The sequence below is a fragment of the Clinocottus analis genome, unplaced genomic scaffold, assembly GCF_023055335.1.
Source record: "Clinocottus analis isolate CAN_PGR_092001 unplaced genomic scaffold, fCliAna1.0.p SCAF_3, whole genome shotgun sequence".
Classification (NCBI taxonomy): Eukaryota; Metazoa; Chordata; class Actinopteri; order Perciformes; family Cottidae; genus Clinocottus; species Clinocottus analis.
The window spans coordinates 14,683,342-14,703,971 of record NW_027176042.1 but is presented as its reverse complement, the minus strand read 5'-3'; the positions used below and the strand labels follow the sequence as shown (position 1 = coordinate 14,703,971).

The following is a 20,630-nucleotide window of genomic DNA, read 5'->3' as shown; positions in this document are numbered from 1 at the left end:
AGAGTTTCACAACATTAAATTGCAGTGGATGAAGTTATGATTTATTTTTTGTTGCCAACCATTAGAAGAAACGTTAATATTTAGGGGGGAGGGAGGGGGAAGTCCACAGATCTATTTGAATTAATTGAAAATAGATAACCTCACATTATTTATTTATTGTTTAACACAAAGTATAAGTGGCAGTATTTACAGTGACTGGATAGCTTTGTACATCTTAAAATGTATGCAGTTTATCACATTTTCCACATCAAACTGTAAAATAGTAAAGCTTCATGCCCCATCACTTAATCTAAACCTATCTGAGGTCTTCAACTCATATAGATCTCTCCATAACATTATGATTGATTTTTTTTAAAGACAGTCCTATGTAGCTGTGGCTTCATATTTGGGAAGCATTCTCCCCAGCCCTCATGCTGAGGGCGCTGTCTTTCTACAGATGTTCTATGTTTTGCTTACACTCCTCTCGTGGGACCTCTTTATGGTCTCAATTGTTGCCCTTGCCCTTCTTCTCAACACACTAAGATTTTGAGGCATATTAAAGATTAAAGACATCCAGTGCCTTCGAAACGTTCTTATGTCTTTCCTCAGTTCATCACTCTTCAGTAAACTCAAATTTGTTTGTTTTCATGGTGTGTCTTTTACCGGGAAATTTACTTTATAGCTGTTGGATCCATAGTATATATGGATATATATATATAGTTTGCTGTCACTGGTTTAGACACAGGCGATCTCCATTCAACTTGTAAAAAAATCTTGTACCGGTGCTGATTTAAAGCTCATAGTAAAGGACTGAATATTTGTGCAATCTATTGTTTTATGTTTTTCATAAGTCTTACTTAGTTTGCAAAAAATCTTAATTACATCCACTGTGACTTAAAGTTAGAAATACATAAAACATAAAAAGATGAATAGGAGGTGAATACTTTCTATTAGGCACTGTGGTTTCTTGTTGGGGGGAGGGGAGTGATGCTTTATTTGTAACCAAAGATGTGGTTCTAGTTTGCGACATGTAAGTGGTTTTGTCTTGAAATCTATTTAATCAACTACAATTTAAAATCAAAATGGTTAACTCTTTCAGTGCAGATTACCGGTGTCAGAAGTGTGAACTGAACAAGAGTTAAGCATGTTTCTGTTCCTGCCTCAGGAACTCACCTCACAGTAAAAAACCAGAGTACTAGATTTAAAAAATCTGACTGTAAAATATATTTTATTTGGGCTGCTATTCTGTCTCGGCACCATGTTGTGACTATTAATTACAAGCCCTTTTCAACCCTGAACATCCTTCTCTCTTGATTGATTTATGTGTACTCCCATACGCTGTGATGTACTTTCTGGTTTTGAAAAAAACATTTGTGTAAACACCCACTTCTCTGACAAAGGGGAGTTTGCTAAATTCAGTAAAACCTCTCCAACATTTGGAGACAGAAGTCCAGATTGCTGATCACTTAGCTCTGCAACAAAAAAAAAAAAGCTTTTTGTTTTGTATGGATTCCAACGTCCTTTCTGTTTGATATTTCTATGCTCGTGGAGTACTGTGGTGGCACATGATTGCTTCAAAAAACAATTATCTTCAACTTTAATGTAATCTTTGTGATCATAGAAGTTTATATTTTCATACAAAGATTTGGTTTGTATAGTGGCCCTGTAAAAGATTGTACTTTTTGGGAAATTTACTATCCAAATCCTTACAGCAAATTCCCCACGGCCCTCACCTGCCCCTCCGAGGTCCATGCTGATTTTTAAATCAGACATTTCCTGACATTTCCTCAATGGTCCAGGGATCCAGTGTGTTCGCCTCAGTGCATTTCTGCCAGGTTGGTAGTGAAGTCTATTTTGTAACTTAAATAAAAAATCAAATGGTTTTGTCTATGATATCACATGTTTATATGATACTATCATAGTCATATATTTCTATGATGCTGTCATATACCATATTATAGTGTAATAGTGTTATTTAATAGGTAAACTGTATTGCTATTCATGAAATAAAGTTTGGGTTTGGGTGCACAGCATCTGTATTACATGGAACTACTAATAGAAGAGTTTTCACTTAAACTGATGAAAAACGAAAAATTCAGGGGCTGAATTTTGACTTCAACGATAAAGATGGTTGGGAAAGGAAATATTTCATAGAGCAAGAGTGATGAAATTGACCACAAAAGTGAAAAAGTGCTGAATAAAACCAGACTTTTAAATACAACAATTTCACAGGAATACATTTCACACGGACACTTTTTTACAATAAATGTACTTTCACTTGAGGTAATATATGCTGTAAAAATTAAGGCAAGCAAATAGATAAACAATAAACATCATTGTAAAGCAATATGTGTAAACTAAGGTGTAAAATGCCTTTTATGTTAATCTATAAATAAGCGTGCAAAATAAACTTATTTGGCAATATATTAAAACATTTTTGAACTCCATTAAACTGTAAAAAGCTCAACATTTCAAATATGTATCTCTTCTTTCAATATTAAAACATAGACACTCCAATCCCTACTATAAAAGATACTACCACCACTTTTTAATATTTTATACGGTTTTGTCCATACTGAATTATGACATTTTATATGTCTGTTTTATGATGTACTGTACTTTGACATTTTCTATGATATTTTTTCATAAAATATGATCATATTTATTATTCATAGTATAATATAGCTTCCACTTATTCGGGGCAAAGTTGCGGTGGCAACAGGCTCGGGAGACACTGCTCTCCACAGCAATGAAAAAATATACAAAAAAATATTAAACATTGATTAAAGACTATTTTAATTACATAGTATATTAGGATATGTTTTCCAATGACTTCATATTGACATTGTTATTTTATAATGGCATACTGTACTATGACATTCTACACTAATATATTTTACGACATTGTTATGGCATACTTTATTATTCCATTTATTTATGTTTTCATTCATGGCATACTATGGCATTTTGTTTTTGTGGCATACTTATCCAGTGGCATTATAACACATAGTAATGTGTACTTATGAGTTTTGGTAAAACATATGAAATGTTTGCATTCATATTGTATTGCCGATAACAGGATGGCATTTTCTATGTCACATACTATAACATACTACTATAAGCTATATTCAGGAATACAATAAACAGTGGCAGGCCATCAGGGCCTGCAGGCCTAAACAGAATCAAAAAGCTATAGCTATTTTATAATTACATTTTTATTGTATTTTTGTATGGTTAAAAGTTATAGCTATTTTAGAATGTAATTGTTTTTTACAAATACACGTGTATTATAAGTATTTTTCTCTATTAGCTTATTTTCTCATTGCACACCTGTCTTCCTCTGTTGCTCTGCCTTCAGTCTGCTGCACGGCCAGCTTGGCCGCTGGTCCAATCACATTTCACCTCTGTTTCTCTAGTAGATAGCAGCTTAAACTACATTTAGAGGCCTGCTAGAGTTACAGCCCTGTGTTTTGCCACAGGACCCGACGTGACCATTCACATGCGCTGTGATTGGTCAGTAGGTGATGGTAATGCACCTTTTGTTGGATGCAATCCGCCAATAAAAAAAAAAGAAGAAAAAGCTAGAAACTAGATTTCAGCCTGAGAGCGGATTTACTTTCACACAGAGGGTTACGGGCATGTGGGGCGAGTGAACCACATGAGACATGCAGCAGGACGCTTGAAACGATACAGCATATTCAGAGGAGGACGTGACTGCGCTGCTGACGTTGGACTATACTACGCCTTTTTTTATATACTATACTATGACATTTAGACACTATCACCTATTATGGTCTTAAGAGGTAATCAGTTGTCTCTTGAATCTGTGTTGAATGCCTTTGCACAGGGTCTTTAGACTCAGACTCGACTGCACCTGGTTTTAGACATGACTTGGACTAGTCTTGACTACAGCCCTGTTACACACACAGACCTCTCCAAAAAGTATATTTTACAAACAGCTGGCGCAGTGTGAATACATTTTATGTGTAATATGGTTGAGAATTTTTACAGTCATCACAATGATATGAGGAAATGGCATGTTATTTAGCCACAATAGAAACTATTTAAATCATTGAGTAAACAGACAATTCTACTAACAGCCGCAGTGTTACACATGTGGGAATGAGAGAAATCATGTTCAGTAAATCAAAACAAATGAGATTGATGCTGAACATGTTACACTCGTGGATAGTAATTACCTTAAAACACCAAATTAAAGCAAAAAGAAAATCAGAAAACAGAATTATGTATGATGTCTATACAATAACTTTATCACACAGCAAGGGAAACAAGTGACAGACTATCGATTTGTCATTTAAAGTAGCTTTGTTATCAAAAAAAAATGTCCTAAACTTTACAATCTGACAATAATTGTAAGTATCGTGTTTATTATCACTAATTAATTTGTTCAAGTTAGTAGTAGTTCAAGTTTTGAAAAATAATCTCTTTACATTTGCCGAGCAATTTTTGGATGACCTTTGATTATTTTAAACTTTTGAGTAATTTTTCACTCCAAACAGCCAAGGTTAGCGAGCAAGTGTGTGTTTGTTGTAACAAAGTTTGTAACTTTGTTTGTTTGTAACTTTGTCTGTTTGTTTGGTAAAGTTTGTTTGTAACAAAGTTTGTGTGTAACTGACCTAGTTACTTGTAAGCTAGCGAGTGTGTGTTTATTTGTATTTCTATTCAGCCTCTAACTGACCTCATAAGTCACAAGAGACTCACTCAAAAAAAAAAACTCCAGTTCTTTTGGTTGTTTTCCTCCAGCCTATCCTTATACAGCGTGTTTGCCATGAATCTTTAAATAACTAGCAGCTTCATAAAGGACAGGGGCAGCCTCTCCTGCTGAGTTATACAGACAATGAATGGTTACCCAAAAAAAAAAAAAAATCATGAATGTTTTTAGTGAAGAGTGGTGTACTGACAATAATACTATTTTTTATGGCTAAATAGGCAGTACATTTTTCATGATGGAACGCTATCCTAAGAACTAATTTGTCACAGTGAATCTAAAAATATCATGTCTGTGTACAAACAGAATAAATGTACTTTCCACCACTGCCAAAGCAACACTTAAAGAACTGTTCAGTGTGTCTATAATTGTGTCTCAGGTGGACATGCAGCTGTTAAACATGACAGCAGATGCACATGTACAGTAATTTTTATTTAGAGGCAACAGCTCTTGCATATTACAACTGTTGGCTTTCATAAGGCAAAAGCAAGAATGAATCCACCAGCTAATTCACACAGAAAACAGAAAGCGTTTAGGGAAGGTGGGAACCCACAAGCATGCAGCGATGGCTCAGAATGCAATGTACAGCATTTTATATTTATATATATATTTATATAATATATACAAAACAACAGTGAGACCCAAACAAATGCCAGACATCTCATTCTACACAATTACAGAACAAAGACAGACCAACTTCTTGTTTTTTTTAATAAAAAAAAAATATTTTTGCTCTTTTCTCTGTAAAAGTGCAACTCAATTAAAATAGAACCTGTTTCAAGGCCTTTTAATGTTAAAATAAAAATAGAATCTCCCAAGTTATCAAAATGGACCTATGAGAATATTGCATCTCTAGAATACCAACTCGTTGAAGTTCATGAGTCCTGCTGAACCGTGTCTAATTAGAGATAGGATCACATAGCATCGACACATGATACAAATGCAGGTCTGGACTTCCTGTTGATGTTAAAAACAGTGAGTGGACAACAGTGTATCTATAACAGCCGTAAACAAATACAGAGGTTTATTTTCTGTTTGAAGCAGTTGGCATTCACTTAAAAACAGACAAGACAAAGAAAAGGGCCCACACACTCATTATCACGACAATGTACCATTAATGAATGTAGAATACGACAAAGAAGCGCCATATAGGTTTGCATTGGACAGGGACACACCTATTAATCTCACTCAACATCGTCAAACAAATGGTTCTCCATATTGCTTAGTAACACATAGAAATGAATTTAGAAATGAATGAATCAAAGATAGGTGCTATCTTTATCATGACAGCTAAACTGCCAATCATGGATATTTTTTAACATTTTTATTAAGATTTTCCTCAGTGTAAGTACTATTTTTTTTATAGTTAATAGTCCCTTCATAGGCATTTCCAGCTGACAAAGAGGTCCTAGAGTGACTATCTGAGTTGGTACATGCATCGGTAACCAGGCTAAAGTCAAAAGTGTGAAAGGGGATCGGGGGTGAAGGGGTTCAGGGGCGAGGGTTGGAGTGTCAGTGTACGGGCTCTAGTCGTCCTCTTCATCCTCCTCATCGCTGTCCTTCATGGAGATGCCCTGCATGCCTCCTTCCCTCACTGAAGCAGTGGCCTCCTCGATGGTCAGCCTGTTGCGCACCGTGTCGTACATCTTACTGTTCAGGGTGGAGTCGAGGACACCCTGCAGGCGAAAGTCCCGGTACTTTTTCTAAAACAGGACAGAGACACATAAGCAAAGCATGGACACATGTCATTCTGGGGGATTCATCATCCTGAGGGGTGTTTCCAGCCATACCTTTGTAATCCTGATGAGGATTTTTAGCTGGTAGACATGGAGCTGCTGTTCCATGCGTTCAGTGAGCCAGGTCCCCAGCAGGTTCATGGTGGCGGTGTACCATTGCTGAAACACATAAACACAACACTCTCCAGCAAAACACACACTCACACACATACTCAAGGTATCATGACATAAAACTAACCTTTACGACACACATCAAGAATTACAACTTAACACATACAGTATATGACAATAACATTCAAGCATCATCTAGTGTGCATTGAAGCATCACTTAACATAGAACCTGCGAGCAGCTTTAAACCATGTGAGTCTACATTTCATGTATCCCATGTGAACAGTATATACACCAGTTGGTAAGGTTTAGTGTCAAGTCTCTCAGATTTTACAAGACAGACCTTCCCGCATTTCATGATTCAGAATCTGAAATTAATGCAACTTAACAGAGGGTATTAATGTAGGAATGAAGTCATGTTCAAAATAAATAAATTGGTAAGAATTACAAGCTCCAGTTTGTTTTTATCATCCAAATTATATTTAAGAAAAAAAATAGTGATGATTTCGAGACTATGATTTCCCCATGCCTTTATCTAGTGCTTTTAAAGATCTAATGAGCGCTAATTCACTTCTTGCCAAGGTTTTTAATTTGGAGATCAATACCACTCTTATATCTGTAAGCTTAGTACATTCCTGGAGGAATCCACGAGCTGGCTTCTGTCACCTACCAAACACAACACCTGTCTGTAAGATTTGTACCAGCTTGAAGGAAGAAACTCCAGGAAGTTACTGCTCCGCCCCTGAGCTCCATCATGTTGAGATATTGTTTTTACTCTTTAGTTTTTGTACAACGTAAAGAAACAAGTTATACCATGTTATTTGTGAACTTTAGAGGTGTAGAATTTGTTACCATTGGACAAAGTCATTTTAGCTGTTTCTTCCAGTTTCCAGTCTTTGCTGAGCTAACTGCCACCTGGTCCAAACTTCATATTAAACAGACAAACAGGACAGTGGTATATATTAATAAGCGTATTTCCCAAAAGTTCAAACTATTTCTGTCTTGCTCATAAACTGATTGAGAAAACAGTTTTCAGGCTTTACATATATAATGAAGCCAGGACAATCTATTCTATTCACCGGGATATTTAAGAATCAAGCATGTAAAATGTCCCAATTACAATTTCAACATAAAGCAAATAATTATCAAATTAAATTATATTTCCTAAAGTAAGTTGAGACTTGTTGTCAACACTCACACAGGCACACCTCGAGTGTGACATCCACACACACACACCGTATATACGTAAATATATAGATATATTTTTACTCAGAACACTTATGCGATTGGTACTTGAAGAAAATTATGAAACCGAGAACATAAATAAAGCATTAAGCCTTGAAAAAAAATCTTGAACTGTAATTACCCTTAAACATTTTTTAAAAGAAATGTTCCACATGTCAATATTTTGTAAACGCTGCATGGCCCATTCATTATTGAACATAATTACTTAGCCTTTATTTATCATTTATTCGAGTAGAAACGCAGAGGTGCATTAAATACCCAACACTAAAGATAGAAAACTACTACAGTATGGGGAATTGAAATTATAGTTTTGACACGCGTTCATTAGCAAAAGAAAAATAGAATGAGTGAGTAAATGGTTAGCAGGCAGGGAGCAGCGGTGCTATTTTCTTGTACCTTTTCTCTACTTTACTTTGGGTGGCAGTTTTCCAGACTGTTCAAAATTTAAAGTTACAAGAGAACAGCACCCAAGTCTAATAGCAACAGTTGTCACACCTCCAATTTCAAGATAAAGAAGCCAACTTTAAACATGTATATAGGCAGAGTATAGGCAGAAGCACAACAAAAGGTTTCTTTGGCCCGAATTAGAAGTGGAGGTTTTGTTTGGTTGTTGAGGTTTAGTTTTGAGTCAAGGTTGTTTTTTTAGATGAAGTTTAGGTGAATGGTTGAAAGGTTTGAACTTGAGGCCGGATATGCAGATGCCTGTCCACTTCACAGTCGAGTTGAGCGTGCAGTGCATGCAGACCTCGCAGGTGGGTGGGTGGCAGAGTACGTGCTAAGGAAGACTGTTCTATGTGCAAATGAGGCAGAACTCTGAGAAGGAGGGTCATGCTAGAAGATGTACACAGGAAGATTATTTGACTCTAAAATCATGCCAACCAACATAATGTGATAAAACAACGCAACGCAACACTAGAGATAAGTGCCACTTTTTTTAAATAGAGGAGGCAGCAGGAATGGTGTTAATCAGAAAAGAGCAGATAAAAAGGATTGAAATTAATTAGTGAAAGAAAGAGAGATAAAGTAGAGCCTATGCAACATCAAGGAACAGATTTCCACATGCGTGCAAACGGATGGATGGAAATGCATTCAAATGAAATAGAAAAACATAGACATCCTTGAACAAAAATGATAGTTTAAAATGCTGAAACTGAAACATTCATAGCTTGAGAAAGCTCTTAGAAGAATTTAACATGACAGTAGTGAGTAGGATTTTGGTGCACTTTGGGGCCACACAGAGGACACGAGGGGGAAAACTCCACATAAGAAAAACTGACACACAGACGTAGACAGGGGAGCTAGTGTGGACCTCAAAGACAAAAGCAGACACTTTACCACAGTATCACTGCTCACTCCAAAACAAACAAAACAAAAATGATATTTATCTGGCACAAGACTCCTGCTTCTACAGCCAAACACAAAAAATATATGACCAAAGAGAGACTTCTGAGTATCTCTCAGACATAAAAACTTCACATCACTACCTCACAGAACTGAGACTCAATCAAACACATAAAGCCGTAACAGACCTGTGTAGAGACACAGGTCTGTACAAATACTTTCTGAATGACATGAAACATACACACACACACACACACACACACACACACACACACGCGCGCGCACACACACACACACGTACACACACACGCACACACACCACGGCATTATGTGTCGTTTGAATCACACATGGAGGAGACATTATTGTCAATGTATCCTATTAGGATTATGGTTTTGTAAGACAGTGCTCTCTTCACCCTCTAACACAATGGTTCCCAACCTTTTACAGCCATATTGTGCTTACTCATGAACCCCCATAACTCAGGATGTGTATTTTTATTAACTGTGAGCTGTTGCACCAGGAATCCCAGATCATGAATTAGGTATTTTTAGGTACGTTTTGCTTGAAAAATCACATTTTCACTTAATAACTGTTCAAAATAGTCATTAACGACAGACAGTTATGATGGGAGAGGAGGAGGAAGATTTTTGTTGATGTTGTTATTTATTATGACCCTTTGCTATTCACGTGACATCCAGCAAACAAGGCTCATCCTTAGCGATCACTATTTTTTTATGTTAATGATGAGGACAAATATTTGTTACATCATATATTATATTTCAAACATGATAATATAGATTACTTCCTCATAAATTAAACAAATAGGTATCTTAACGACTGACGACAGAATGATTGATAAATAGATAAAGCAGCATGCTCTGCTGCTATGTTTTTATTATGTCATCCTTATGTAAGTTCAGATACAGCAAACATACAAAGAAACGAGTGAGAGTAAAACAAACTTGTTACTAGTTTGAGCAGATAGTGTTGACTTTATACTGAAACTGGTGCAACAGGGTGCAGAAAGCTCAAATTTTGGGGAAAAAAAAAATAGTAGGGCCTTAATCCCCAGGCTAGGAACCACTGCTTTAACAGACCAAGGGTATATACATGTCAGCCTCAGAGTATGACATCATTATGTCACCCTGGCCCATCCAGCAGTGCAAGCTTCACCCAGCATTGTCAGTTCACAGAGAAATGTGCACGGGTGCTCCACTGTGGACTCAGTAAATGACATTCAGACCTTTTGGTCTGAATGTCATTTACTTGGTGGGCTGACATGCTTCAAGTATGAAGTATCTAAAAGCAATGGTGAGCTAAAAAAATATATAAGAGAGTTCTGTCATTTCCAGAGAGCACTGTTTTAGATAATCCTTTTTTGAGGATGCTTTTATGGACTCTTTGTAAATAAAAGTTTTTCTTTTTAATACACAAAAGCCCAAAAGCACTGTGGCAATGCACACCATAATACAGAGGGCAGCAGCTAACGTTAAGAGGGACAGAAAGTAAGAATGAAAGAGAAAAGTAAAGAGTGGTAGAAGATCAGAAAAGCCTTGTCTGCCAGGCTGAAATACATGTCCTGCTCTCAAAATGGAACTTATCCCTCTCTGCCCTGTTGTTTTGCCACATTTTGGAAGGCCCCTCCCTTGAGGAGGAGACGGCATCTTACTTACATCAAATAACCTTTCTATATACACCTCCTCATTGACCTTATCACGAAGTATATCCTGAGAGTGGCGCACAAAGGTCACGTAGCCATCGGCCACGTCCATCCCAGGTTTCTGTAAAACAGAAACAGAACAGGGTCGGGCCTCAGGAGAGGAATACGCAAACACTGGCAAATGACTGTAATCAGAAATGGAAGAAAAGAAACATTGTTGATGATTCAAACAAGAAAGTAGCTTGTTAAACTGTAAGTGAACACACAGTAGCTCACAAGCACACAGGGATGTAGGGTGTAATTGCACTTACAGGTACATCCACATATTTAGAGGCAGCTTTCACCTGAAATCAGAACAAAATTTGCAAACACAGGTTGAGGATTTGTTTAAGAACATTTTAATTACTATTAAAACAATTTGAGCTGTTTTTTTCATTTAAATGTTTTACATTTTTCAATTCCAGTTCAGATATAGTATAGCGTGGGTTTCATCAGTACTTTAACAAGAGCTTACTATGAAATATAAAAACATGATTTTTAACAAATCCCCTCTTGAAAGTACAAATTAAAACAAGAACTGTCTGATCAAAGAAAAACTACAGAAGAGTACAAAATCTGAGGAATCCTTTAATGCCATCTTTAGAAACTATAAAACTCACTGGACACATTTATATTAATGTTCAATAACCAGCCCTAAATATAACTGAATCAGCCCATTAAGGTCAATGGGGCGACAAGGGAGTGAATAAAGAGAAGCTTCATCTCACCGTGAATGAGAGGAATGAAGAGAAGAGGGTGCCTTCATCATATCTGGAAATCTTTGCCAACACGCTCTCCAGAATGACAACAAACTGAGAAACATGATAAATAACAAGTTTCATTCAACAATTTCACGAGGCATACAGAACATCCACGCTAACAGCACTGCTATGATAGTTTGGGTTTTATGCATGCTCACATTCACAATGTTAACATGCTGATGTTAAGCAGGTAGTATGTTTCTACCATGTTCACCTCTTTAATTTAGCATTTGATAATAATCTGTAATCTATAATCTGTAAACCTTTGATGCCTTGTTATTGGAGATGTTAATATATTTCACAGAATAAGTATAAATTCAGGGGGTCACCAACCTCATTAGGATTCCTCTGAGGATCATGACAAAATGTCATGGCAATTAATTAAATAATGGGCCGACCCTCAGACAGACTTCTAACTATGCTAACTTGTACTAACAAATAATATAATCCGCAATAGATGTATTTTCACAGTTGCTATACAGTCGTACCTTTGCAACCAGAAGCTGGATCATGTCTTTCACGCTCTCCTCAATCAGTTCGTCTATTTGGGTGTGATATTGTTTCTGCGAAGACAAGTTTTAACAAAACCTGAGTGTGACAGATACTAACTACTAAAACTACTTGTTATTTATTAACATGCATTCTGTGTCCCATGTTTTTACCTCTTGGCCCATCTCCATTGCGCACAATTTAGCTGATTGGTCCTTGGCATCCACCATCACGTTGAACATGGTGCATAATGTTGGAGAAATGCGGAAATCTGTGGACTTGCTGCTTTTTGTCAGCTTGTTCTCAAATGCCATCCTTGTGCTGCAATGCAAGTGAAATATTTACACCCACTATAATATGAAATATTCTGTAAGGAACTCATTCTTAGTCTTTCTGTGTCTGTCAATCCCTCTATTTGTCATGCAGGGACACATAAACGCACCGCTTGACGCAGTTCTCGATCATGTTGCTTGACATGAGCTGGATGCGGCTCTCCAGGTGTTTGGCGAACTCATCCTCAGGCCAATGTAGGTCCCTGATGAAAGTCTGGAGGGCGTCCAGCTTCCAGAAGAGGTCCTCCGACGTTCCGGAGCCATTACTACCATCGACCCAAACACACACACACACACACACACACACACACACACACACACACACACACACACACACGCACGCACACACACACAGGTCAGAGGGCAATTGTCATCCTGCTGGAATGGGGATGGGGGTGGGGGTGTTGTGGCAGGTGCAGAGGAGGATGCTTTTCCTCCACACCTTGGTGTCAAACTATACTCCGACCATATACTGACTGGTTTGTCGAAATAGCTGCCTCAATACAGGTGTTTGTGAACAGTCAGTGTATGGGGGAAAAGGAGTGGGCAGGGTTTACTGTAACAACTCAATAACCATGCTGTAAAGTGTGATTATTGACTGGGATGTGAAGTGGCCACATGCAGGTAAAGTCACTGCAGATACAGCTGCTAATCACACTGTGTCAAGACAAAGGACATGGGGAATGGAAAAGTGAGGGAGGGCCTGTGCAAACGGCATTTATAGGCTAAGTTATTTTCCCAGGAAAAAATCTCCAAAATTGATTTTCCTTTATCACAGGCCCTCTCTCAACATCCGTGTCCCCAGGCTGGTGGGGCCCTGGAAGAATTACTAAACAAACCATGCAGACCTTTCATGGCACCCTTAGTAGAACGCATTGGGAAAGAGCTGCAGGAAAGATGTGGAGTAGAGTGGGGAGGTGATAAAGCGGAGAGGTCGAGGTCTGAACAGCAGTTGCCTAGTCTCTCTGCACTAACATCTCCAATCTATTCCATTATTTTCCCTCCCAATTAGACTACTGGCAGGTGGTCAAGGTCAGGGATGAATCTACGGCCATTTATAATCTATGGTAAGAATTACTAAAGCAAATGTCTGTGGACAACAACTCTGGGGAGATACATGTTTAATAACTGAGAACTTGAATTGCAAATGTGTGTGTGTGTATGCATATATGCATATATTAGTTTACTTTATGTTTGTTTGTTTATTTGTTTTGGCCTGTATCTCCACACCTCAGCTCAACAGCATGCATGTTGAGACAAATGAGAGTGTTTCTCATTTTAGAAAGCAGAACCCCATCTACTCTAACACCTCTCAGAGTGCCCTTGGCATGAACATGGACATCATGGAGTATTTAAATGAGAGAAAACATCCAGGAATTGATTGATTGCACTCCAATAAGAGTCATGCAGAAGTTATGTGTCTTCAAACATTTTTGTAATTTTTAAATGATATTTGGCTGAGGGCATCTTCATACCAAGGCAGGCTCTGCTTGCTTAATATTTCTAATGCAAACTAGTTGAATACACACTCGGAGTCATATATTGCAGCCATCCATGACGGGGTAGAAAAGCTAGGCATTTGTGGAAGGTTAACTGATAGTCCTGCTACTGGCACTGGCAGATTTGGTACTTTGGGAATTTGGAGGTTCACATTTGGTAGATTCACATTGGGCAGATTACTTGTTAAACTCCTGCAGAAAAGACAGACAAAAAGAAAAAAGCCATGTAACACTCATCATAAAGGTAACGTAAAATCTGAAATTAGGTAAAGACATACAGTGGCACACATAAACAAGACCGACAGTAATTGTTCGAGACGTACATTATATCAAGACCTTTAGTAGTAAAGTTGTCTCAGGATGCACACAAATATTTATTAAATGCAGCGAGGAGAAGCAACTTAATAATGAAAAGAATAAACAAAAGAAGACCAAGTAAAAAAGAAAGCCCTAATAAATCTTAAATATATTATTTGCATTACAAAATGCTAAAGCAAAAGTGTGAACACCACAACTAATAAATTATAACAGCAACATAACAGACTGGAGGCTTTTTGTTTCTGGCAACATGTCAAAGCACACATTATGAAGGTTAGTTCACAAAACAAAACAACAGGGATATTAAGTGTTGCCCTGACCCGAATGTGTCGGAGAGAAATTGGTAAGACACATACATTAGTCAAAGACTATTTCCAGAATAAATAACCCATTTCTTTCAGAGGAAAAATAGGTTATCAGCCCACTCATGGCTCACTCTTCAAAAGTGAACCTACAGGAAGCCTGGGTGAACATTACAGCTGCTCTCCCAGATTTGTCAGCCTCCACACAGTCAGTCTCACGTCTGAATCTAAAAGCCTTCCATCTCCAACCATCCTACAGCCTCGCGATAAAGACGGCAGCTCCTTACTTTACAGGCTCCCAGGACTCTCGCTCAAAGCCCTTGTGAATTGACTGTGCTATGGAGGACTCCATCAGATCCACATATCTAACCACCAGAGGAGCATACAGATCCTGAAGGTGTTTGTGGAACTTCCCATTGCACAGATGATCTGCGGAAAAAAAAGAGGAAAAAAAAGTCAGTCACAGAAGAACGTTAGTCTCTTTTTTAAAAAATAGAAATAACCTAAATGTCTAAAATAATGTGGGAGCTTACAGTCGTTTCGGAGGAAGTCATTGAGAAGCTGGAAGAGGGGGAAGCTGTCCCAGCTCTCAGGGGACTGGATCTCGAGAGCGGCATCCATGTCGATGGCATAGAGGGCCAGGAAGTTCTCCGCATGCTCCACCATGAGGTCAGTCCACCATGCAAAAGCCTACAGACACAGCACGGGGGAGAAAAAACAGGTGAACAAAGGGCTCCACTTAAGAGATATAAGGACGCAATGAAGAAGGACAAAGAAGGAGGAAATAATACACACAACTGGAGCTCATTGGTTCTTAAATACCTCAAGTTCTGAATGCTCTATGGTAATCTATTTCAAAGTAAATAGAATAGTGGGAAATATGCTCATTTGTATTCTTGCCGAAAGTTAGATGAGAAGATTGACCTCTCTCGTTGGTCCCATTATGAAGCTATAACAGGCGTCCGTTAGCAGGAAAGACGGGGGAAACAGACCAACCTGGCTCTGTCTATAGTTTAAAAAAAACCATGAAAATCCGACCACCGCCTCTGCAGCTCATTAATAAAACGTTATATCTGGTTTGTTTGAGCCATAAAAACTACCGTGTATAAATAACACATTGTGGTATTACGAGGGCTGAGGTGACTTCCCAGAGTCACCACAGTTGCTTGAACGTCCAGCAGTCTAACACATTGTGGTGCATACAATTCAACAAACAACATGACACTTCTTAATTATTGAGCTGCTCGGTGGATTTTGTTTCACCTTTGGACGCAGGCCAGCTGGTGGTTTCTCCTTGCTTCCAGGCTTTATGCTAAGGCAACCAGGTGCCGGCTATCGCTTCATACACAACTAATAGTTTTAAAAAAAAATGGTATCTATCTTGTTATTTAACTAACTCTGATGAGTACTGAGACTGAGTAACTGTCTTGTGGTATAAGTGGACTCCTTTCAAATTTAGTTTTCACAGAAAGGAAAGGCTACACCTGTCTGAATAATTTGTGTATTATGTGCATTTGCCATTTGTATACTGTGAAGTTGACAGTTCTTATTGATAAGGATTTAAAGGTGGGATTAATTGTAAATTAGTTTATGTGTAGCAAAATAATCACACAGTGGAATTAGTTGTCCATGCCTTTTTATATTCATGACAGTATCTATAGATATTAGGGAAAGGTGCTTTTCTCATGCAAATGTGGAGCTCCATGCAAGCTAAGAAATGAGCGGTTCCACCATTCACATCACTGACAAACCCATAGCTCAATCCTAGATGTGAATGTGACTCATGCACATTTTCTAGTAGGCACACCAAAGACTGCAGCACACAGCATCTCTTGAGTTGGAGTGCATCCGTTCCAATTAGTTAAATAAGTCTGAGACTCAGCTGACCGTTTTCTAGCAGTCAGGATTTGCTCTCCCTAGTACGCTAGTAGCTTTGCTGGCAGTCTTGGCTTGGTTTATTGGCTTATCATTCAAACTAACATGTTGCCAAGTTCAATAAATAAAGCTTGATCTTTTCAAATTATGCTGCATGCTTTATTTTTACGAAGTGTCTGTTATTTTCCCATTTGGCTTCACCGTCACAATTGCAGTGAAACCCTGACTTACCTGCCTACTTACCTGCCCACTCCCAACATTTTTAAATGCATGACAGCGCTAGAAACAAGCAGCAAACAAAGCTCTTCTCCATCGCATTCAAGGAGAGATACTCTTATTGCGAACCGGGGGGGATTAAATGGGAAGACTAGAAACGTTTTCGACACATGAGGTGGAGGGGATGCTCAAAAGACGCCAGGCGGAGTGGCGTCCAACCTTTGATAGAGGTTGAGGGACACATACAGGACCCTGAAAGCTTTAGGGCAGACCCAGTGTTCAGCCAGACAGTCTTTAGCACTGCAACAATGCAACTGTGTCAAGGGAACAATCCTGAGGGAGGAGTGTACTGATGCTGAGGGGTTAAGGAGACGTGGCATCATCTACTGGACATGCACAAAGCATTATGGGAATTTCTCATTCAACTTTACTACATACCTCTTTTCCCTGCTTGGACAGTCACCAATCATATGACAGTGAGAACACAGGAAGATGTACAGAACAATAAAGTATTTTTGAGGCATTTCTCTTCAAAGGGTTTTGAACTAAGAATAGACAGCAGAGAGGGATGGAGGAGGAGAAGCCGGGGAAGTAATGCTTGAACAAGGGCGGACTGTGAAATTAATCGCTGGATGGAGGGGAAACAAATGTTCATGGTGGATCAAACTTCAAAAAGTTCACATGGAGCATACTTTGGGAAATTTACTGGTTTAGCATGCTTGAAGATAAAGGAAACCTCTTTATGGCCCGATGAACATGCTTTATGATCACAATTATGTTGTGCAAGTTACAGTGCCTTTTATTTTTAAAACATGTTTTCTCTCACTGCTATGCCTGAAAACCCACCCCATTGCTACAGTGTCTATGACATCATTCTCTGTCTAGAGAGGTGCCTCTTGCCATAATGGCGCACATGCCATACAGGGGGGTCGTGATGGGGACTGAAGAGGAAAAAGAAATTAAAATACTGTACCGATTGATCTCCAGAACTTGTGACTGCCGCCTGTCAAGCATATTCAGAGAGATACAATAAATCTGCTTTATCTGGATATTCTAGGATCACATCGGATCACCTTCAGATCTACACAACTTAACATGCTCATCATGCTTTCCCACCACCTCAATGTTTATAGAAGCAAACAGAATAAAATAAATAAACTAGTATCATTGGTGGCAATGCTACTTTATACTTGTACTTTACTTTTTGCTCCATTACATTTATCCGACTGCTTTACTTACTAGTTACTTTTCAGAATAGAATTTAACAAAAGTAAAAACAAAAGCTGAACCTATAAAATATGTGGCATTGCTACTGTTATGGATTAAAAAATATGTTTTGCTCGTAATCCATTACAAAGAAAAACATGATTTTGATGTGATTGAACTTCCCCTCCAAACTTCTCAGGTGGTTTCAGCTGTATAGGGTTGAAGGAAACATGTTCCGATATTTCTCCAAATGTAAAAATTGTATTAAAAGAATAAATACAAAATTTGAGTAGCTTATCATTGTATTTTCTTCATTCATCAATAAAAGCTATCTAATCATGTAATATTGATAGATCACTAATTTTCAATAAATTAGCTTCAAGTATCGTTAGCTGATAATACTTCTGTACTTCAACTTAACTCGGATTTAAATGCAGGACTTCTAAAGGTGGTGTGTTACTACATTATTAAATAGGTAATTTTATTTTAATATTTTAGCAGATATTCCACCACTGGCTATTTTCTACCAAAATTTGTTTTTATCATTAAAGACGCAGATATTGTGAGTAACGTGTGTTGCCCTGTATTTCGGTTTACCTTCCCGCTATCTGTTTAAACTGGACTTCTTAGAAAATATTACTATTTTTAATGCTTACGTAACATTGAAACATAGAGCTATGCTCTGCAATCAGAGCAAAGAATTGCACACATGATATAATTTTATGCCTCATTTACGGTCTCTCCTCAAACACGACGCTTTGAATCCACGTAGTCACGTTCTGTTGAATACCAATTAGAGCTCTCCTTAATTAAACTCATCTCTGTTACCCATAGATGAAAGTAGCTTTATTTATAGCGGGCTGATAATAACACTAACTCTCCTGTTGAGGGGCGGAGTGAGATAAGAGTGAGAGTATAGAGGGAAAGTGTTTTGAGGAGGAGAGGGTTCTCACTCACCTCCGCATGGTGTTCCTGGTTCTGCTGGAGGACCTCTATGACTAACTCCGCCAGGCGAATTGTTTCCTCCAGCTTTTTGGCAGGCGTGACTAAGCGGCCTACGTTCTCTGAGACAAAAGGATGAGGATGAGGGATGAGTGGTTAGTTAAGCACAGAGAAGGATTCCAGCGGGATTTTTATGACTACTGAGAAGATTGTTCCTGTTTATATTTTAACTGTAAATAAAAGTAAAAACACAGTGCTTACACTGTGATGCATACCCTCATTATAAGTCAAATGTGTTGTTATTTAGATGCATTTTGGGCTGCATGACATAGGGAAAGATAACTTATGTGTTTGAAGGATAATCAGACTTATGTTGGAAGAGAATCAGGCACGAGAATAGTGGCGTTGAGATGAAGGTGCAATGGGGCATCGGAAACATGCTTATTGTGAAGTGGTACCTAATAAGCCATCTGCATAAGGAGCTGTCACATGGTAAAACAAAAAAAAACACTCATTCAGCACACTGTAAAAAATATCCATTACTTAATGTTAAAGATTCCTTTAAATTCCTATTCAAAAAATTAAATAAATCCAAACAGAATCAAGCTTTATGCATATAATTGGAATAAAAATAACATTAACTTCATCAATATATGTGCTGACATTTTTCTAGAAATAAACACATTACAAATTACATTTATAGTCATTTGTAAGTTATTTAAAAACTTTCAAGGACAATCATGTAGATTTTTTTTAATGCATTTTCAAATTATAATTTTATTTCTGGACAATACTACACAAAATGACTTTCTTGAAGCAGGTCATATATTGTGTGTGTATGTTTCATTAGATGCTTTAAGATTGTTTTACATATTAAGTAAGTCTGTTATTATCTCATAAATAATAAACTAGTAACCAATCATTTCAATGAATGACTTTCAGGTGTGTTTTAATTAATATCTTTTACAGTGTGATGGTAGTTGTGTTTGTTTTCAAGTTTGGCGCACTAAAAATGGCTTTGGCACTCTTTCACGGGTCAACATTGGTCTACAATTTGCAAAAGCTCCAAATCCCTTGCTTGTACCTCTGCTGACAGAATGATCTGATAAGACAGTTAGACGTCATGAAATGGGATTATTCAAACAGCACGACTATGTGGAATGAGTTGTGTATAACTGGAACATGAAACTGAATGGCTACGCAAATCAAAAGCACATGTATACATAGCTCTACATACAACAGTTGTGGTCTTTACACTGCAGTTTTGACTGGGGGTCTTTTGTTGATTTTACTATAATTTTAGTAAGGAGTAGCATTTTATTAAATAGTTCTCAGGTATTTCTACTCAAGACAAGTGGAAACATGTACCAATTTTTGAGACATAGTTGTAAAATAGATTTTTAAAAGTTGAATCTACTTCTTATAATTACTTTCAAATCTAAAGTTTATCATCATGGGAAATCTGAGGTATTTAATGAGCCGAGATAATACTCCAGACATTTTGTTGAGGCACATTTAATAAACACTAATGGATGGATCACATGGATTTATATAACAGTAACTATATATGTTGTAATGCCCTGTGAAGGGCAGCAGTGGGAGCAGGTCTGAAAAAGGTTTGTATTGTATTTTGTCTCAAAGAAAAGCCGAGTGGACCTTTGTGGCTTCATCAGCACCGTGAACGTATTTTAATCAGAAGATATACAGTTTGTAATATGCTGATTATTGCACTGCTAAAACACCAATATACAATGTGCATAACTTCGATGGGCTATCAAAGGGCCAGTTCACTAATATTAAAATAAGGGTAACACAAACTATTTTAAACAAATCCTTGGTGGGTGTTTATTT

General features: G+C 37.8%; 1 protein-coding gene across 9 annotated transcripts in view; it reads right to left on the bottom strand.

Annotated features, from left to right (window-relative positions):
* Positions 1–5,121: 5,121 nt before the first annotated feature.
* cadpsb (Ca2+-dependent activator protein for secretion b) overlaps positions 5,122–20,630 on the bottom strand; it is a 60,264-nt gene continuing 44,755 nt past the window's right edge. For 5 of the 9 annotated variants that reach the window (XM_068594456.1, XM_068594459.1, XM_068594462.1 and 2 more), the window contains 13 exons: positions 18,795–18,901; positions 17,605–17,634; positions 15,074–15,230; positions 14,828–14,969; positions 13,951–14,112; positions 12,532–12,687; positions 12,263–12,410; positions 12,089–12,163; positions 11,568–11,651; positions 11,112–11,144; positions 10,814–10,921; positions 6,499–6,603; positions 5,122–6,411 (listed from right to left, as the gene is read on the bottom strand). In XM_068594456.1, the coding sequence (XP_068450557.1) occupies positions 6,235–6,411; positions 6,499–6,603; positions 10,814–10,921; positions 11,112–11,144; positions 11,568–11,651; positions 12,089–12,163; positions 12,263–12,410; positions 12,532–12,687; positions 13,951–14,112; positions 14,828–14,969; positions 15,074–15,230; positions 17,605–17,634; positions 18,795–18,901 (1,484 nt within the window). In that variant the 3' untranslated portion in view covers positions 5,122–6,234. The remainder of the gene's footprint in view (positions 6,412–6,498; positions 6,604–10,813; positions 10,922–11,111; positions 11,145–11,567; positions 11,652–12,088; positions 12,164–12,262; positions 12,411–12,531; positions 12,688–13,950; positions 14,113–14,827; positions 14,970–15,073; positions 15,231–17,604; positions 17,635–18,794; positions 18,902–20,630) is intronic. The other 4 variants (XM_068594458.1, XM_068594464.1, XM_068594461.1 and 1 more) reach the window with 1 other exon arrangement.